Below are 21,936 nucleotides of genomic sequence, written 5' to 3'. Positions count from 1 at the left end.
TTGCACACTTGGCATTCTCTTAACCAGCTTCATCAGGTAGTCACCTGGAATGCATTTAAATTAACAGGTGTGCCTTGTTAAAAGTTAATTTGTGGAATTTCTTTCCTTAATGCGTTTGAGACAATCAGTTGTGTTGTGACAAGGTAGGTCGGTATACAGAAGATAGGCCTATTTGGTAAAAAAACAAATCCATATTATGGCAAGAACAGCTCAAATAAGCAAAGAGAAATGACAGTTCATCATTGAAGGTCAGTCAATGCGGAAAATTTCAAGAACTTTGAAAGTTTCTTCAAGTGCAGTCGCAAAAACCATCAAGCGCTATGATGAAACTAGCTCTCATGAGGACTGCCACAGGAAAGGAAGACCCAGAGTTACCTCTGCTGCAGAGGATAAGTTCATTAGAATTACCAGCCTCAGAAATTGCAGCCCAAATAAATGCTTCACATAGTTCAAGTAACAGACACATCTCAACATCAACTGTTCAGAGAAGACTGCGTGATTCAGGCCTTCATGGTCGAATTGCTACAAAGAAACCACCACTAAAGGACACGAAGAAGAGACTTGGTTGTGCCAAGAAACACGAGCAAAGGACATTAGACTGATAGAAATGTGTCCTTTGGTCTGGAGTCCAAATTGGAGATTTTTGGTCCCAACCGTCATGTCTTTGTGAGACACGGTGTGGGTGAACGGATGATCTCCTCTTGTGTATTTCCCACTGTAAAGCATGGAGGAGGAGGTGTTATGGTGTGGGGGTGCTTTGCTGGTGACACTGTCTGTGATTTATTTAGAATTCAAGGCACACTTGACCAGCATGGCTACCACAGCATTCTGCAGCAATACTCCATCCCATCTGGTTTGGGCTTAGTGGGGCTATCATTTGTTTTTCAACAGGACAAGGACCAAGGCAAAGGGTGGCTACTTTGATGAATCTCAAATATAAAATATATTTTGATTTGTTGAAACATTTTTTTTGTAACACTTTTTTGCCCACTACATGATTCCATATGTGTTATTTCGTAGTTTTGATGTCTTCACTATTATTCTACAATGTAGATCATTTTAGGACTAGAATGAGTAGGTGTGTCCAAACTTTTGGCTGGCAATGTATATCTTCACTAATGCTGCAAAGCTTTGCTCCAATTGTTGACAAGCATGCACCTGTTAAGAAACTAAGTGTGATAACTATTAGAGCCACATGGATTGATGATGAATTGAACAATTGTATGGTTCAAATAGATTATGCAAAAGAGGTGGCAAACAAGTCAGGCTGCTCAGCTGTTTGGTTGACACACTGTAAGTTGAGAAATGTTGTGACTAATCTTAACAAAAAGAAGAATAAATTATATTACCAAACAAAGAGAAATGACATAAAACACAACGTAAAAATACTTTGGAGTACCTTAAATTATATTATGGGCAGAAAACCAAATTAATCTCCATCGTTCATTGAAGTTGATATTGCCAATCATTTCAACCACTATTTCACTAGTAAAGTAGAAAAAACTAAAAGTGAAATGACAACATTAAACAGTGAACCATTGTCACGGTTGTCGTCGGTGATGGAGGACCAAAACGCAGCAGGTATGTGTATGCTCATCTTGCTTTTTAATAAATACAAAATGAACACCAAAATAACAAAGATCAACAAAAACAGTCTGGTAAGGCACAAGGCTAAACACAGAACAATCTCCCACCATAGTCCAACTCAAAATCCCACTGCTCCTTCTTCTGCTGCTTGGTCCTGGTTTGGTGGGAGATTCTGTCACGGTTGTCGTCAGTAATGGAGGACCAAAACGCAGCAGGTATGTGTATGCTCATCTCGACGTTTTAATGAATACAAAAATGAACACCAAAATAACAAACAGAACTAACGATCGACAAAACAGTCTGTGTGTAAGCCTTATGCTTTGCCAGACTGTTTTGTCGATCGTTAGTTCTGTTTGTTATTTTGGTGTTCATTATTGTATTCATTAAAACGTCGAGATGAGCATACACATACCTGCTGCGTTTTGGTCCTCCATTACCGACGACAAGCGTGACAACCATCATCACTTTGTATAAAATATCTAATAATGAAAGAGAAGGAATGCTGTTTTGAATTTGGTCACGTTATTGTGGGAGAGGTGGAAAAACTATTGTTATCCATCAATAATAAGTCACCAGGTATAGACAACCTTGATGGGAAACTATTGATAATTGTTGCAGACTGCATTGCCACCCCGATTTTCTATCTCTGTAACCAAATTCTAAAGGATTGTGTGTCCACAGGCATGGAAGGAAGCTAAAGTAATTCCAGTGCCTAAAAATAGTAAAGCACCTTTTGCTGGCTCTAACAGCAGCCCAATCAGTTTGCTGCCTGTTCTTTGTTAGCTGGTGGAGAGGGTTGTGTTTGACCAAATACAATGCTCTTTTTTCAGAGAAGTTAACTACTGGCTCAGCATGCATATAGAGAAGAGCACTCAACTTGTACTGCATTGACTCAGATGACTGATGATTGGTTAAAATAAATGGAGAATAAAATGCTAGTTGGAGCGTAACTGTTATATTTCAGTGCAGCCTTTGATGTTATTGATCATAAATTGTTATAAAATATTGCTATTGCTTTACATTACCTGCCATCATATGGTTGTATAGTTTTTTTCCAATTAAACCAGAGAGTGTTCTTCAATGGAAGCTTCTCTAACATCAGATAAGAACGGTGCGGTGTCCCTCAGGGCAGTGGCCTTCGGCTAATACTCTTCTCTATTTTTACAAATGATTTGCCACTGATCTTACACGAAACTAGAATGACTACAGTGCATTCGGAAAGACCCCTTCTTTGATTGGAGTCCACCTGTAATAAATTCAATTGATTGGACATGATTTGGAAAGGCACATACCTGTCTGTATAAGGTCTGACAGTTGACAGTGCATGTCAGAGCAAAAACCAAGCCATGAGGTCAAAGGAATTGTCTGTAGAGCGCTGATACAAGATTGTGTCGAGGCACAGATTTGGGAAGGACACCAACAATTCTGCAGCATTGATGGTCCCCAAGAAAACAGGGGCCCCCATCATTCTTAAATGGAATAAGTTTGGAACCACCAAGACCTTTCAGAGATCTGGCCACCCGGCCAAACGGAGCAAACAGGGGAGAAGGGCCTTGGTCAGGGAGGTGACCAAGAACCCGATGGTCACTCTGACAAAGCTCCAGAGTTTCTCTGTGGAGATGGGAGAACCTTCCAGAAGGACAACCATCTCTGCAGAACTCCACCAATCAAGCCTTTATGGTAGAGTGGCCAGATGGAAGCCACTCCTCAGTAAAAGGCACATGACAGCCTGCTTGGAGTTTGCCAAAAGGCACCTAAAGGACTCTCAGACCATGAGAAACAAGATTTTCTGGTCTGATGAAACCAAGCTCGAACTCTTTGGCCTGCATGCCATGTGTCACGTCTGGAGGAAACCTGGCACCATCCCTATGGTGAAGCATGGTGGTGGCAGCATCATGCTGTGGGAATGTTTTTCAGCGGCGGGGACTGGGAGACCAGTCAGGATCGAGGGAAAGATGAATGGAGCAAAGTACAGAGAGATCCTTGACGAAAACCTGCTCCAGAGTGCTCAGGACCTTAGACTGGAGAGAAGGTTCACCTTCCGACAGGACAACGACCCTAAGTGTACAGCCAAGACAGCGCAGGAGAGGATCTGCAGAGAAGACAAATGCTGGTGTGCCAAGGTTGTAGCGTCATACCCAAGAAGACTCGAGGCTGTAATCGAGGCTGTAAGGTGCTTGTCTGAGTAAAGGGTCTGAATACTTATGTAAATGTTATATTTCAGTTTTTTATTTGTCATTGTGGGATATTTTGTGTAGATTGAGGGGAAAAAAACAATTTAATCCATTTTAGAATAAGGCTGTAATGTAACAAAATGTGGAAAAAGTCAAGGGGTCTGAGTACTTTCTGAATGCACTGTATGTATGCGGATGATTCCACACTCTACATGTCAGCACCCAAAGCCAGTGAGCTCACACAAATTCTAAATAAGGAGTTACAGTCAGTATCAGAATGGGTGATTAATAATAAACTGGTTTTAAATACTTCTAAAACTAAAAGCTTTGTATTTCGTTAAACATTCTTTAAGGCCTTAACCTCACCTGGAGTTTTAGATAAAGGTTGTGACCATTGAGGATATTGAGGAAGCTAAACTCCTTGGTAAAACATTGGATGGTTGATTATCATGGGCAATTCATATTGACAAAGTTGTTGTGAAGATGGGGAGGGGTATGTCTGTTTATAAAAAGATGTTATGCGTTTTTTACACAAAAATCAACTGTACTAGTTGTTCAGGCTCTGGTCTTGTCCCATCTTGATTACTCTGGTAATATGATCAAGTGCAGCAAAGAAATCTCTAGCAAAGCTGCAGCTGGCTCTAAACAGAGCAGCACGCCTTGCCCTTAACTGCACGTACAGAACTAACATCAACAACATGCATGCCAGTCTTTCCGTTTGAGGGTTAGCGAGAGATTTACGGCTTCTCTTCAAGTTTATGAGAAATAATACTGTGACAAATTCCAGATTGTCTGCATTATCAAAAACATTCAACTCAGACACCCATACATACCGTACAAGACATGCCACCAGTGGTCTCTTCACAGTCCCCAAGTTCAAAACAAATTCAAGTCAATGCACAGTTTTATACAGAGCCATGATTGCATGGAACTCCCTTCCATCTCCAATTACTCACGCAAACAGCAGAATTACCTTTAAAAAATGTATAAAAAACCAACGCATGGAACTGCGGGGACTGTGAGGGGACACACAAACATATGCAAAAACAGATACACTAACACACACATTATTTTTGTATTTTTATTTTTTTGTTGCATTGTTTGTAAATAGCTTTATTTTAAATGTGTGTGACTGTCCTTGTCTATCAGTGTTTTAAGTTTATTTGTGGACCCCTGGAAGAGTAGCAGTTTCTTCTTCATAAGCTAACAGGGATCCCAATAAAGAAATAAACATAAATCATAATGAAAGATTAAACCTTGGTCTTTCTACATTCTGGGTTTACGGCTGAAGCTTTGGGCACTGTTCTTTTTGTTACTGTTGGAAGTTATGATTTGACCCAACAGTGCAGAACAGATTAGGAATAAAATAGGATGCATCATCCTCTCTGGAGTAATTTCATTTCTTTTTGAAAAGGATATACATAGACATTTTTCACAGCTCAAGTTAATATCGCTCAAGGTCACACCTGTTATAGAGGTGTAAAGTTGACGTGGAAGAAGTGTATCTAATTTTCCCAGATTAAGTAAATTAAGTGCTTCGTAACATAGAGTATTTCTGCTGCTTTTTCAAGTGAAAACAAAACTTGCCTTTTTGTGCCATGCCAACAATGACCTAGAAATCTGGCTTGTGAGTTAAAATTAGTATTCTTAGTCCTGAATTATTTATTTTGAAGGATATCATATTGTATTCTGTCTTGAAAGGTAACTGGGGGAATTACTGTTCACCCATCCCTGATCTGGAGGTGGTTGAAACAGATGGTGCTCCTAACACCTCATTCTGTGGGAATACTCACAGCATCCACACACTTCCAGAATGCCTCTCCAATTTCAGAACATCAAATGAAGAGGGAACAAGAGAATGTACCACTCTACTAATGTAAATATTGTTACAGAAAATGGTAGACAAAATGTACCAGATTTAACCTGGTCCCAGATCGGTTTGTGCTTTTGCCAGCTCCATTGTCATTGTCAAGCCAAACATGATTGCTTTTAGGCAAGAGACTTCTCCTTAGGACCAATGGAATGGTCGAAAATGAGCAAAATCGGGGCACTGGGCCATGCAAAACGAATTCGCCCATTGATGTGTTTAGCGTGACAATTAACCCTCAGCTAAGCCCCGCCCTCTTAAACACAGACTACTCCTTGCTAATCAGGCGCCTCTCTGGTATGTTGTGGTGGACTGTCATAACAGTTGCTTCACAGGAACTTGGTAAAATAGTGTGGCTAGCCACTGAATGGCTCTGCAATGTCAGCATGCAGTCAAAGCAAGCAGTACTAGAGCACCAAGTCTGGGACCAAAAGGCTCCTTAGCAGCTTCTACTTCAAACCTTAAGTCTGCTGAACAGTTAATCAAATGGCTACCCGGACTATTTGCATTGACCCCCTTATTTTATTATTATCTATTATAATGTTTTGCAATGACTCTCTTGCACAGGCTCGATGTACACTCACTGGACTCTAACCACTGACCCACACATACTGCACTGACACTCCAACACACACACACACACACACACACACACACACACACACACACACACACACACACACACACACACACACACACACACACACACACATACATTCACATTCCTTCACACTCTTCACACACGCTGCTGCTACTCTCTGTTTATTATCTCTGCATAGTCACTTTACCCTACCTACATGTACATTATCTCAATTACCTCGAATACCCCTACCTACATGTACATTATCTCAATTACCTCGAATACCCCTACCTACATGTACATTATCTCAATTACCTTGAATACCCCTACCTACATGTACATTATCTCAATTACCTTGAATACCCCTACCTACATGTACATTATCTCAATTACCTCGAATACCCCTACCTACATGTACATTATCTCAATTACCTCGAATACCCCTACCAACATGTACATTATCTCAATTACCTTGAATACCCCTACCTACATGTACATTATCTCAATTACCTCGAATACCCTACCTACATGTACATTATCTCAATTACCTCGAATACCCAGTAACCCTGCACATTGACTCGGTACCGGTACTCCTTGTATATATATATCCTCGTTATTGTTATTTTTATTGTGTTACTATTTTTCCTTTAGTTTCTTTAGCTAGTTTCTTACTTACATTTTTAAAACTCTGCGTTGTTGGTTAAGTAAGGACTCATAAGTAAGCATTTTACATGAAGGTCTACACCTGTTGTATTCGGCGCATGTGACAAATAAAATTTGATGTTGACAACAGATGAGAGTTAAATTCATAATATAGCTAACTTAGGTAGCTAACATCCATTTGGATAAAACAAGTTATATTGACTGGCTAGCTAACTAACTAGTGTTTTGAATTCGTAAAATAGGCTCTGCATTTCAGGAATCACAGTCGCAAGTACCCCTGGTGCACTTATCAATTATTTAGCCATTTAAACCTTGTATGTGAAATGTGAGTTTGTCTGAGGCAGGTCGGATGCGAGCCTGTTTGATGACAGTTGCTATCCAACGGAGCACTGCGATTGGCAGGGCTTAGCGAAGGATCAATTCCATAAGGAGTTGGCAAGAGAGCAGAAACAGTTTTACCCAGGCTATACCAGTGTAGGTCAGTGTACCACACAGTATACTGATAGGTATCAACCAGCAGTAGTAAAATGTTCCGTTTTAAAAGGGTTCACCAAACACGAAATGTGGACTAAACATTGTTTCAAAATGATGTGCATTGACAAAAATATGGCATGTTGCACTCTAGAACAGCCTTTGCGAATCTGCTTTCACTGCCACCAGCTACCTTTCAATAAATAGAGTATGACAACATAGTGGATACTGTGATAACTATAAAGCCCATTCTCTGTAAAGAAATCTGACTCTTAGAAACAATTTTCATATGTTTGGTGAGCACTTCCCCAAGGGATATGTAAGTGAGCACCAAAAATATCTCTTTCCGTTGCTTTATTTGGGAGATCAATGGGAAAAACTCAATTTACTTCACAGCATTTCGTCCCTGAAACTATATGTCACTATGAATTATCTCACGGTTTTATTATAATAGAAACAGTCTTTGTTTCTCATTTAGTTAGAATGATCTGTAGATGGTTGTTCAATGATTGATGTTTAAAGGTGAGCCATTTAGAGGCATTTTCTGAATTTTAATGAATAGCCAAATGGTTTAAATAAAGCCAGAAAGTATTACATTCTAAAGTATTTTCTGACAATATCTGTCTAGCGTTCCATTATTGGTGGCATTACAACAGTTCTACCAAGTACTGTAGCTTTCAAAATAGTGTCCTCTTGGCTCTTGCAGTGCCTGTTTATTTCAAATATTATTAGCTTCTTCAGTGATGAACTTACTGCAGTGTACACTATAATTCTTTGTTTTGATATATGAAATAATATAACACCATAAAACACTGGCGGAGATATGAAAATAAATTAGTTCATATTGCTATACATAAAGTATGTGACTTGATGTTGTTATTTCCTTTCTCTCTCCTAGAGATGGACTTCTGTGAATCCACCCAGCTAGCGCGGCCCAACTACCAGGCAGAGCTTCGCTCTACCCCCCAGCATGGCTACCCACTGGGCATGGGCTCTGATGTGGAGACAGAGACGGAGGGTGGGCCCTCGCCCGACCACGCCCTAAGACTCTGGATGCAGGAGATTAAATCGGAGCACAGCTCCTGTCTGTCCAGCAGAGCCAACTCTGTCCTGTCTCTCACTGACACCGAGCAGGAGAGGAAGTCAGACGGTGAGAACGGTAAGACCACACTGCACGGGAAATGCAACACCATGGGGTTATACACCATTTATTTACATATCCCACTGTCTGTGTGTTCTTATCATTTCATCAAAAGGTATAAAACAACAATCCATTTTTTGTTCATAACCTGTTAATAACTATGCTGTACGTAGGATTGAGCTTTGTTCAATAGGTAGCTGTGTATCCCACTATTTTCCCATAATTTCGCTATGAAAATAATGAAAATGGGTCCCGCTGCAGTAAAGCTAAACACTTCTGTTATGTTTTCCACCAAATCTGTCCATGATGTCAACCCAAGAACTCCATAGTGACCACAATTGCAAGGTGTCAGGTAAAACCTTTTGTAAGGCGGCAAGGTCCTCAAGGCATTGGGACCTACTGTACTATACACCATAAAGTGACAGTGTGTGTACTGCGACAGTGTGTACTGAGGAATATAATGATTTTGGGGTATGTATTTATCTTGAAGACCCGGGGATTCATTCAGCAGGTAATGAAAGCAAACAAAGAGCAGGCTCAGTCTATTGATCGTCAAGAGAAGTGATATTTGTATCAGGGATGTCACGCTCTTAATTCGCTATGCACACTCTTCAGTGAGAGGCAGAACGTTAGTGTGAAATTAAGTTTGCTTGTGTGAGGAACCTTTTCCAGGGTCAAGTCTGATGAGAGAAAAGAGTGAGTCTGTAGCAGCCTCGTTTCTCATGTGAAATCAGACAGCAGTGTTAGTTACCCATTTCAGGTCTCCAACAGCTGTAAAAAAAATATATATCAACATACAGTATGTGGAGGAGAGAATAAATCAAGTAATAATTTGATTTATATCAGCTTGTTATTTTGAATGTTTGTCTCAAAGTGCTTTTACACGAGATTCATGCATGATGTCATTTGTGGTAATAATGGAAGAAATAGAGCATCACCAGAGAACATTATTAATAAACAGGTGCAGATGAGTTGTTTTTGAGATTGTAAGCTGTGGACTGGAGGGTACTGTCCCCTGTGATGCAATGTTACTGCCATTCAAATGTACTCCTTAGCCTTCACATTGACTATTTATCCTGCCAGAAATGTGCATTTGTGAATGTTAAACACTGTGTACAAAACATTGAGAATACGTTTGTAATATTGAGATGCACCCCCCACCCCCTTTTGCCCTCAGAACAGCCTCAGTTCGTCGGGGCATGGACTCTACAAGGTGCCGAAAGCGTTCCACAGGGATGCTGGCCCATGTTGACTCTAATGCTTCCCACAGTTGTGTCAAGTTGGCTGGATGTCCTTTGGGTGGTGGACCATTCTTGATACACACAGGAAACTGTTGAGCATGTAAAAAACAGCAGTGTTGCAGTCCTTAACACAAACTGGTGCACCTACCATATATACCCTGTTCAAAGGCATTTTGTCTTGCCCATTCACCCTCTGAATAGCACAAAAACACAATCCATGTCTAAATTGTCTCAAGGCCTAAAAATCTTTCTTTAACCTGTCTCCTCCCCTTTATCTACACTGATTGAAGTGGATTTAACAGGTGACATCAATAAGGGATCATAGCTTTCACCTGGATTCATCTGGTCAGTCTATGTCATGGAAAGAGCAAGTGTTCCTAATGTTGTACACTCAGTGCATATCTGTTGGGAAGCATGGCCACGTTAATCGCTGAGGTCATTACAGAGACAATGTTGTCATTGTTGTTGCTTTATTATTAATATTGCCTTATTGTCTTTATCTGCACCAGAATGTCCCTCAGCATTTATTTATTCTCAGTCAGAACGATTATCACTCTAGGGAATAAATATTGCTTTGTGGTGGGAGAAAGGCTGTGTTTGAAGTGGGAAAATGGTGGGCCTTGTCTTTCTCTTACCGTCCCTGACTCCTGCTGATCTGTTAAGACTGACAGACCAATGGAAAGGAAGAGCAGGATGGGGTTTTGAACTGGCATGGCACTGATGATGTATGTGATCTGCAATTTTAATGAGCTGCAGCGCAGAGGGAGGTTCAGATGCAGTTTACCTCCCTCCCTGAGTTAATGTCTTGGCTCCTCACTATTAAAGTATCTAATGCTATTCCTCCCCATGTAGAAAAATATTATCACTGTTTCTTAATGCAGTATTTATCAGTTTACTCTGAACGGATCTGACCTTTATACTCCCTTGGAAGGAACCAATTGCTCTTGTTATATTTTGGCTACTTGATGCCACAGTACTCTGTCCTCTCCTGGTATTTCACAGATTATGTTGGGTAAATACAACTATTGTTCTGTAAAGGATTACCATGCATGTAAAACCACTGTGGATGAGTGTAGAAATGAATGCTATGCACCATAGACAAGCATGAAGGCTAAGAATGAATGGCTTCTTGTTATTCTTTGATTTGGGAAGGAGTGGCTTTTTCCGGTTCTTCAAGGGTTTGGAAGTGTTATTTGAAAATCTGCTATGGTCAGGCTGCACATTATATATTAGCATATTTGGTTCATATATCATACAGCACATTTGGTTGATTGCCATAAACCCTCCTCTTCGTTCTAGGCTTCTGTACCCCTTCAGAACAAACACAACGATATCTAACGCCAAACATTGATGGATTAGGCCCCATTGTGGCTGTCACATGCATGTGTGAGGTTGTCCTCAAGAAAATAGTTGAGGTTATACCCTTGGCCAGCAGTGTTAGAAATCATAACATACCTTAGTAGTAGTAGTAGTAGTAGTAGTAGTACATGGGCACTTTCATGTTATGAACAGTATGTCTCTCTGATGGATGGCTAACTACAGTACATTCTAGGCAGACCCTAGGAAATATTGATAATTTGATTCTAGAATAGCTGTACAATAATTCCATCTTGAGTCATATTCGCTGTGTGTATCTATTACCCTGCATGAGCCTACATTTTCACTGGTGTCAATCATAGGAGTAACATAAATCTGTATGCGTCACCTCCCCCTGTGCCTTGCACCACATGTCACGTCCTGACCATAGTAAGTTGTTATTTTCTATGGTAGAGTAGGTCAGGGCATGACAGGGGGGTTTTCTAGTTGAGTTTTTCTATGTTATGTTCTAGTTTTGTATTTCTATGTTGGGTTGTTCTAGTTTTTGTATTTCTATGTTGGGCTTTGTTTGAGATGATCTCCAATTAGAGGCAGCTGGTCATCGTTGTCTGTAATTTGAGGTCATATTTCAGTTTGTGGGAGATTAATTTTGAGTAGTGTATGTTTCACCTCTGCGTCACGGATTGTTGTTTTTGTCTTTCAGTTTATTTATGTATTGCATAGTTTCACAGTATAAATTAAATGTGGAATGACACACACGCTGCACTTTGGTCCACTCATTCCTATGACAACCGTGACACCACCAAAGGGTTTAGTTTTTTTTTTATGTTCCTGAGAAATTCAGAGCTGAAACAGCCAAAACTCCGCAAACAAAATGATTAAAGGAAAAGATTCCCATCTGATCAATATCTCCTTGTTTGTAAAGTGAGACTTTGTGACAGATTATACATTAATGCATCGCCTGGATTGAGCTCCCAGTAACAAAACTACAGGAGTAACTCACTCGGTCATTAATGGATTTAAAAGAAAGGATTTGCCAACAACAATTTGAACCTGTGTTTCAAAAGTTCAAGTTTCATACTGTAGCTTTATATACAGTATGTATTTGTGTTCTTATCTATCAATTAATGTATTCTTCATTTATCAATCCAGTTCATGCTTTATAAGTACTTCTGTTTATTAATGTTCACTGAATGTTTTGAAGTGAGGAGTTAAATAGCTGATGGGTAACAGACGGTATAAATCATCCGAAACTGCTTCCCATTAATTTATGATGCTCATGTATACTTCATTTTCCGGATGAGGTCTACAGTATAGATGTTATCGATGGGTTGAACAGTATTCTTGTTACAAGACAAAATGTTGTAGAGTTGATCTACATCATAAATGTGTCATGATGTTGAGGATTTTACAATTTTGCCTTTATTTCAATCCATGTACTACAGTATATTGTATTTATCTTACAAAGATATTGCAAATGTAGCTCAGAGCTGTTTTGCCATCTAAAGTTTTACTACATTTTATATTGTCTTTATGTTTTATTTAGTGTAATACTTTATCAGACCTAGAACAATCTTTTGCTTCCTTGTTTTGATATACAATGATGCAAAATCAATTTGTTTAAGTTGTTCATGCCAATGTGTACAGAGTAAGTACTACGCTGTACACAAACAACAAAGTTTGTTTCCTCTCTTGGTGGAATGCCACATAACAAACTGGCCTGGATCCGTTCCAGGAGTGGTCTTGTGGGATTTGGTGTGAGATTAGGCCATGTACAGCGGTCCCCTGGACGTCTTGTGTAAATGCATTTGGCTTTTAGCTCCTGAAGCCCAGCCTCTGGTGAATTATCGACCATTCCATTCGTCACCTCAGAGGGTCTTTAGCTGATATGGTACTACAACACGTCCCTGGGCAATTAAATAGAAATATAAGGCAACAATCAGGACCACATTTATCTGTGTGTCTGAAGGGCTCCAGAAACAGACATAAGTAGTCATGGGCTGATTATATTCTCTGTGCAGAAGAAAGTTAGTACAGGGACTCTTTGCATGTTTCAAATGTGATTTTAACTGCCTTGTTCTTTACATTTGGATCAGATTTCCGGGAGACAATGACAGTATCTTGTAGAAAGTAAAAAAACATAAAGAATCCACACGTCTGGGTTTCATTCCTCTGCATTGTCAAATATATCTCATTTATATGAATTATGCTCTATATAAAATTTGTATTCAAGCTGTGGTGATAACAAAGTTATCTCCCAAACTGTCCATCATGTAATTTAATACAAGTTTAACAGGTGACAAGCCTTAATCTAAAATTCATACCAAAAAGGTATTATTTGTTCAATTTGTTTTCTCCCCCTTCCATTTCGTGCCGGAAAATTGGCAGGAGTGAAAATGAGAAAATGAGAACCTGAGCTCTGCAGTGGTTCAATAAGATGATTCTATTAATTATTAATATTTTAACGGCCCCCATATGCCAGGACTGATATTGTGTGATGGATTCACATCTTTGAATGAATTTCATCAGTTTAATGTAAAGTGTCGACATCAGAGCCATCCTCCTCTCCCTCTGGCTACTCTGAGACGAGATGATTGGGGGCTGTGAGACACACGAACCCTCGGAAGACGGACACATCAAATACCCTCCTAATGACTGACTCCGTTATGGAAACGTATGAGCCATATCAGTCTAAATAAAGCAGACGAGCTTGAACAATTTCATCAGGAAAACATCAAAGGGAAGGATTAAACCAAACTGTTAAATATGAGATGAATTAAGAGCATTAGACAGAATACCGTGGTGTGTATTCCTCTTAGGATGCTAGCTTGTTTATCATTAGATATTAGCGTGTGCCCTTGTACTTAATGTTTTTTGGCTGTAATGATGATGGTTTTAATGATCAGGGAAGTTACCCACTGTAACGACAGGGCTGGCTGAATGTATGGTCTGATTATAGGGGTCAATATTTAAAGAGACTATGTTGTCTAGATTTCTGACAGATGTGGGCTTTGAAGTTTTGGGGTGTATCGTATGTCTGTATTTGGAGTAGACAGTCCATCTGATTGGACTATGCACTCTTAAAAAAGGGTTCCAATAGGAATCTTCGGCTGTCTGTCACAATTGTCGTAAGGAGTGGACCAAAACGCAGCGGGAAAATGTATACTCATCTTATTTTTTTACAAAATAAACACGTATACAAAAACAAACGACTCCAAACAGTCCCGTCAGGTGCAACAAACACTAAACCAGGAAATAACTACCCACAAATCCCCATAGAACAAACACCCCTATAAATAGGACCTTCAATCAGAGGCAACGAGAAGCAGCTGCCTCCAATTGAAGGTCAACCCGAAAAAATCCACATAGAAATAGACCAACTAGAAATAACATGGAAATAAACTAACATAGAACATAACCCAAACAACCCCGAAACACCCTAAACAAACACCCCCTGCCACGCCCTGACCAAACTACAATAACAAACAGCCCCTTTACTGGTCAGGACGTGACACTGTCCTCATAGGAGAACCCTTTTTGGTTCCAGGTAGAACACTTTTTGGTTCCAGGTAGAACCCGTTTGGGTTCCAGGTAGAACCCTTTGTAAAAAAGGGTTCAACATGGAACACAAACGTGTTCTACCTGGAACCAAAATGTTTCTACCTGCAACCAAAAAGGGTTCTTTAAAGGGTTCTCCTATGGGGACATCCGTATATATGGTATATATGGTAGGTGCACCAGGTGCACCAGGTTCTCCTATGGGGACATCCGTATATATGGTATATATGGTAGGTGCACCAGGTGCACCAGGTTCTCCTATGGGGACATCCGTATATATGGTATATATGGTAGGTGCACCAGGTTCTCCTATGGGGACATCCGTATATATGGTATATATGGTAGGTGCACCAGGTGCACCAGGTTCTCCTATGGGAACATCTGTATATATGGTAGGTGCACCAGTTCTAGATAGCACCTTTTTTCTAAGTGTGCTCAAGTCAAGACTGTCAGCCTGTCTGCATCAGAAAGTGACATCTTTCTGATGCATTGTGGGACTTATTGTCTTGGATATAGGATATTTTCCATGTCTGATTGATTTGTATTATTGCATGTATTATTTTTCCAGTGGAAAACAGTTATTTGACTGATTCCATCTCATTGCTTTGTCTTTTGCATCCTGAGCGTTTCTGTCGTCAACCCCACAGTACAGAAACAAAAAAAAAAGTGTATTATTCTGTAGAATTACCATGCCATTCTTGTGAGGGAAATGTACACTGAGGAGGGTGTTGAATCAGACTTTACTTTTTTTGCCCCATATTAGAGACTTCAGAGCAGGCAGCTCCAGTGATGATGAGCCTGATTAATGCTAAAGGTAGCAACCAAGAGAGATCCCTCATATGTGTCTGCCTCTGCTGTCTGACTGCTGGAACAGCCTGCATGTCAAAGCTGAGGCTTCTACATCTGCCACTGCCGCCTGATGCTGTCCTGGCTATGAATGATACTCTTTTGAATGCAATTGATGTGTAGTTACAGATGTAGGATCTTAATTTGAGCCAGTTTGCTACAGCAGGAAAATAATCCTGCAGCAACAGGAAATGTGAATTATTGTGTGGATTATAATGAATAGACATGTTTTGTAGGGGTTGATACATTTTTCATTAGGGCAAATCAAGTCTGATCAAGTTTGCATTTCCTGCTGTGCATGCAAATTCTCAGCAACAAAAGAGTGATCAAACTAAGATCCTACATCTGTATTTTATTTCCAATTTACCCATAATATACTTCACAGGGCAATAGATGGATAGATACAAATAGATGATGAATGGATGAAAATGTGTACATTTAGGGAGCCCTTTGGCTGTTTTATTATTGTTCAACATAATTTGCCTACTTATAAAATAATGCCTTTTTAATGAATTCTTAAAACCCTCCAGTATTAATATTTAATTTTCAATATCTAAAGCCTAATCAGAATAAGCCAGAGAACAGGAAATGAGGCTCCATTTTAGGATAAGTGCCGTTATTATACCACTCTGTCTTAAAATTTGAGGAAATGGTTAAAATTAAAGAATGGGTGAAATGTGCTAGCTGGTGCAGTTTCCCCACTGCAAAGGCCCAGCTCTAACACTAGCTAGTGTGTTTGTTTGGTGATAATTGACATGTGTGCTGACTGCAGCACCATCAGTGTCCTGCTGAACAAACATGAGGAGGTCATCCACCTGCCAGTTCAGGCTACTAGGCTGGGGAGAGAGGATGAAGTCCTCTACTACAGTGTTGTTCTACGTTGATCCTCCTACGTTGATCCTCCCGTTTATACAGGCAGCCCAATTCTGATATTTTTTCACTAATTGCGTCTTTTGACATTTTGCCAATAATTGGGCAAAAGATCAGAATTGGACTGCCTGTGTAAATCCAGCCCTGGAGACACACTGTGCATCCTGAATTTAACTCCAGCTGAGTATCAATTAGACACTCATTAGTAGATCTGATTGGCTAAGGCCAACCAATTGGCTGGAAGATGACTCTGAAGACATATTGATAGACATATTGCCTGCATTTGTGGATAGTTGCTTGTTTTCATTACACCACCCTGAGATGGTCGATGTTATCCATTTGGGCAAATGACAAATGAGTCTTGACGAAATAATGTGTATCTCCTTTTTATGCATTGGTTGGTTGTCTGAAGAACATGCTGAAGCCACCATGTGTAGGAGCTGCTATGGTTTCCCTTCATTTTAGAGTATACTGGAATATACTGCCTACGGTACTGTATATGTAGCCTAATGATCTGTGTCTCTGGGTGGGTTCAACTCGAGGAACCAATCCACTGGGCACAGAATTCAGTCAGTTAAACGTCTAGTTTTGATTTACATTTGATTGAGTTGTCAACTAACGTGAATTCAACATGAAATTAATTGTCACCATTTTTTCCCCTCGCTATGTTGTTGACTTTTTGCAAATCCAGTCAGTTTTCCACGTTGATTCAACACCATCACATAGTTTAGGGGTGAAATTGCATGAAAACAATGTTGATTCAACCATTTTTTTGCCCAGTGGGATAATATCTGACAATTTCTAATTCAAGTTTGAACTAAAGGGCTTACATTTTGTCAGGGTGGGAGGCAGTCATCCAACTCAATGACAAAATGAAAAATGACAATCGATTTTTCCTGCTCATTCACATTGCATTCGAAAAGTATTCAGACCCCTTGACTTTTTCCACATTTTGTTACATTACAGCCTTATTCTAAAATCAAAACATCAATCTACACACAATACCCAATAATGACAAAGCAAAAACAGTTTTTTTTAAAAATTATTTGCAAATTTATAAAATAAAACAGAAATATTAAATTGACTTAAGTATTCAGACCGTTTACTCAATATTTTGTTGAAGCACCTTTGGCAGCAATTACAGACTCAAGTCTTCTTGGGTTTGACAATACAAGCTTGGCACACCTGTATTTGGGGAGTTTATCTCATTCTTCTCTGCAGATCCTCTCAAGCTCTGTCAGGTTGGATGGGGAGTGTCACTGCACAGCTATTTTCAGGTCGTTCCAGAGATGTTTGATCGGGTTCAAGTCCAGGCTCTGGCTGGGCCACTCAAGGACATTCAGAGACAAGTCCCGAAGCCACACCTGCGTTGTCTTGGCTGTGTGCTTAGGGTTGTTGTCCTGTTGGAAGGTGAACCTTAGTCCCAGTCTGAGGTCCTGAGCTCTCTGGAGCAGGTTTTCATCAAGGATCTCTCTGTACTTTGCTCTGTTCATCTTTCCCTTGATCCTGACTGATCTACCAGTCACTGCTGAAAAACATCCCCACAGCATGATGCTGCCACCCCCATGCTTCACCGTAGGGATTGTGACCCTTGGCATTCAGGCCAAAGAGTTCAATCTTGGTTTCATCAGACCAGAGAATCTTGTTTCTCATGGTCTGAGAGTCTTTAGGTAACCTTTTGGCAAATTACAGCGGGCTGTCAGGTGCCTTTTACTGAGGAGTGGCTTCCGTCATGCAACTCTACCATAAAGGCCTGATATGTGGAGTGCTGCAGAGATGGTTGTCCTTCTGGAAGGTTCTCCCATCTCCACAGAGGAACTCTGGAGCTCTTCCATTTAAGAATGATGGAGGCCACTGTGTTCTTGGGGACCTTCAATGCTGCAGAAATATTTTGGTACCCTTCCCCAGCTCTGTTCCTTCAACATAATCCTGTCCCGGAGCTCTACGGACAATTCCTTCAAACTCATGGCTTGGTTTTTGCTCTGGGACCTTATATAGACAGGTGTGTGCCTTTCCAAATCATGTCCAGTCAATTTAATTTACCACAGATGGACTCATATTGAGACGTTTCAAGTTTTAGAAACGTCTCAATATGATCAATGAAAACAGGATGCACTTGAGCTCAATTTCGAGACTCGTAGCAAAGGATTTGAATACTTATGTAAATAAGGTATTTCAGTTTTAGATTTTTAAAACATTTGCAAAAATGTCTACAAAATTGTTTTCGCTTTGTCATTATGGGGTATTCTGTGTAGATGTATGAGGAAATACATTTATTTAATCCATTTTAGAATAAGGTTGTAATGTAACAAAATGTGAAAAAAGTCAAGGGGTCTGAATACCTTCCCGAATGCACTGTATATGGCCCTCTTCCTGCTGAAACAACTCTTTTTTTGTCTTTCACCCTGAAGGCGTCTTCCTCTTCTGAACAGTCACCCATCAAAACGGTGCCCTTTTTACCACTTCAAATGTCTTTCTCTCCATCTTTGCTCTGAACAGCTATGTTCAGTAAGCAGGAAACAGCTTGCAGACAGACACAATGGAAGAGATCCAGACCAACATATTAAGCTGCAAGAGCTCCTAATCTTGACCATATCATTCTCTTCCACAGAAAACTCCCTCATCTGCAATCTGCCACTGGATATGCTTGTTAACAATGCCTGCCCTGCCTGTGTCTTTTCACTCATAAATTCCTCCTTGCCGCTTCTTTGCCATCATTACTCCTAGATGATGACTCTTGCCAACCCCCACACTCCCCACATTCCTGGCAGTCATGGACTTATTCCTATTAGTCCTTTTTCATCCGCCATCCACTGCTCCAAACACGTTCACCCTCGCCAGTACATCTCATGTTGACCCCAACTCCCCCTTCTCCCCTCCTGGACCCCCCTCTCACCATTTCTTCCTCCCTTCTCTGCCCTCTGTTCTTTTCTCAAGAGCTGTTCTCTTTGGCTTAAAGCCATCTCTATCTATATTCCTGCTCCACTCCCTCTCACACCATGAAATATGAAAAGGACTCAAAAATAACATAAATTAGTGATGATCAGACGCAGCCAAGTTAACAGACCTCATATGGCTCTTAGAGCAGTTACAAGTCTAAGCAGGGTTTTTCATTCAGGAGTTGGAACTCAAATTGGAATGTCAGCTTAATGACCACAATAAGCAATAGCCTATTCTCTTTTTCTGGGTCTTCCATACAACGTTAAAATGGCAGCTCTAAATTTGACCCTCATTAAATATAGACGGTTGGCATCTTCTGACTCCCTGGCTTGCACAGTCTTTTTCAAAATGTAATTATGAAATGCATAAGCTTCCTCATCTCAATCCGACACCACCAAGACCTAACTTTATGAGCTGCACCAACTTTATATTCATAGATCTCTCCAGAGGTGACAGCCCCACCAAATCATAATGATCATTGTTTTGATTCTCTTACATTACTCAGGAAATAATGTGGCGTTTGGAGTTTTTAAACTCCGTTTTGGGGAAAATGAACATTTCACAAAAATCAATGCCGTCTTCAGTTGCATTGTTAGTGAAGAGGAAATGCCATAATTGTATGTCTCTTCCAGCATCTCTCTGAGCGTTCATTGGACTAAGGTCTTCTCCGTGGTTCTTTTAGAAGAGATAGAAAATGGTCTTGTTTCAGAGTTATAATCAAACAAACTTTGGCTGTGGTTTTCATCAGAATTACTTTTTATTCTGTGCATGGCTGCAACTGTGGCAGTAGTTTATCTTCAGCTTGGTTGACAGGCTTTATGCCATCCTCCCTCCTACTCATAAGGCTAGATGATGATGCTGTTGCCGCACACAGACACAGCACAACTCTCCCAGTGAGTGTCGGTGAGAGCGGGCGATAATGTGACTTGCTTTAGGAAGAAAGCATAAGGCTTCAGTCACATCGTAAATGGAGGCATCACTCTGGGGAACGGACATATTTTCTAAAGGACTGACACATCTGGCTCTCCTGGCTCCACTGGAGAGATTCATTTGCTGCTTGTTTGTGTAATTAGGGAGGTTAACATTCAACACTTTAACAGTCTCAAGAGCAGCAAAAATCTCGTAAAACAAAGCACAGAAAAGGGATTCAACATATTTAAAGTTTAAATGGTTTATTTCAATTGCATATTATCCACATGTAAGTCTCCTCTTCTGGTTCCGTTGCGGTCGTTGCAGTCGGGGGTTGGGGGGGACTGATAGATTTTATCCAACACTCTTAATTATCGGCTTTCGTTTCCTGCCACTTGGAACTAGGTCTGTCTTGGGGATTTATTTGAAATTCAATGAGAACCTGGATAACAATGCTGAAAATCTACATTATACACTGTACAAGGGGTGTGAGAGAGAGAGAGCACACTCCCACTTGGCCCAAATGCTAATAATGTTCCCCTCCCCTGCAGATGCTCATTGCTACTGTCTGCCCTGGAAAACACAGAACAACACCTGTTTCATTTGTTTGGTCAACAGGCCTTTGATAACATTTTCTTATGGAGCTTTCTGCCTTAATCCGCCAAAGTCAAACATCTATTTGCAATGTCCCCAAATTCCATTATGATTTCGGTAATAGAATGGCAGCGGTGGGCTCTTATCTGTTTGAAATGTCAGGAATGATAATGGATTGACCTCCGACAGAATGCGTAATGCTGGCAAACTGGGGCTGGCTCTTGCTGCTGTCACACACCACACACACACATGCATGCACGCGTACACAAACACACACACACACACACACACCACTTTTATGCCTGCATTGTGTCTCATTCTCTAGGGTTCTGCAAAGCATGGGAGGTTTCATCTTCTTGGTCTCTCTAAATGCAAATTCACACATTTGTTCAAAGTGATTATGTTTTATATGTGCCATGTGATAAAGATATACTGTTATAGAAAATGATAATAACAGGTTTGGTAGAAATGGAACGGTTCAGACAATTTTAATTATCAGTAATTTGTAGTTGCGGAATTTAATTGAAGAATGAATAGATTGAATCACCTCTATTCCTCTGATGAAATGAATACACTCGATTATTTGTTTGTGCTCGCTGTTGTTATGTGTCCATTGGTGCACATATTCAGTGTTATGGTGTAATGACTGCGTGAATGGAATGGTTGTGTTATAAAACAGCATCTGATTCAGGCAGGAACATCTGTACTGGTCCCCTGGGATGCAGAGACAGACGAATGGAATGCTAAGACCATAGAAAGCTAATATATATAACACTGGATCCCTTTGGTATTCAACCTGCGTATGTAAATTCAGTGTCCAGGTCCATGTTAATGTTTGTTTTATTGAAACGTAAAACCAATAAAGGTCCTGCACACTATCCTATAAACCTAGACCAAGATTTTCTATGAACATGCCTCAAATAAAACAGAGGAGGCAAGTGTGTTTAGTCTCTGTCCATGGATTTGTATGGCTTCATACCAAGTTTGAACCTTTAATTTAATTCAATATTACAGTAACTAAATCTACATTAACTTATCACTTACCATGCAAGTGGGATACACTGGAAATAATATGCATGGGAAACAGAAGAATAAAAATGTAATTAATCTCATTCAACATGTTAAAGTATAATAGTCCAGGCTAATGATGATAGTCATAACATGCAGAAGCAACATGG

General features: G+C 40.2%; 1 protein-coding gene across 2 annotated transcripts in view; it reads left to right on the top strand.

Annotated features, from left to right (window-relative positions):
* Positions 1 to 21,936, top strand: part of tenm1 (teneurin transmembrane protein 1) — a 230,956-nt gene that overhangs the window by 43,144 nt on the left and 165,876 nt on the right. For both annotated transcript variants that reach the window (XM_029691557.1, XM_029691556.1), the window contains exon 3: positions 8,241 to 8,501. In XM_029691557.1, coding sequence (XP_029547417.1) covers positions 8,241 to 8,501 — 261 coding nt within the window. The remainder of the gene's footprint in view (positions 1 to 8,240; positions 8,502 to 21,936) is intronic.

Source organism: Salmo trutta, chromosome 15, assembly GCF_901001165.1.
Source record: "Salmo trutta chromosome 15, fSalTru1.1, whole genome shotgun sequence".
In the NCBI taxonomy this organism is placed as follows: Eukaryota; Metazoa; Chordata; class Actinopteri; order Salmoniformes; family Salmonidae; genus Salmo; species Salmo trutta.
The sequence above is the reverse complement of the archived record's forward strand: the minus strand, read 5'-3'. Positions and strand labels throughout refer to the sequence as shown.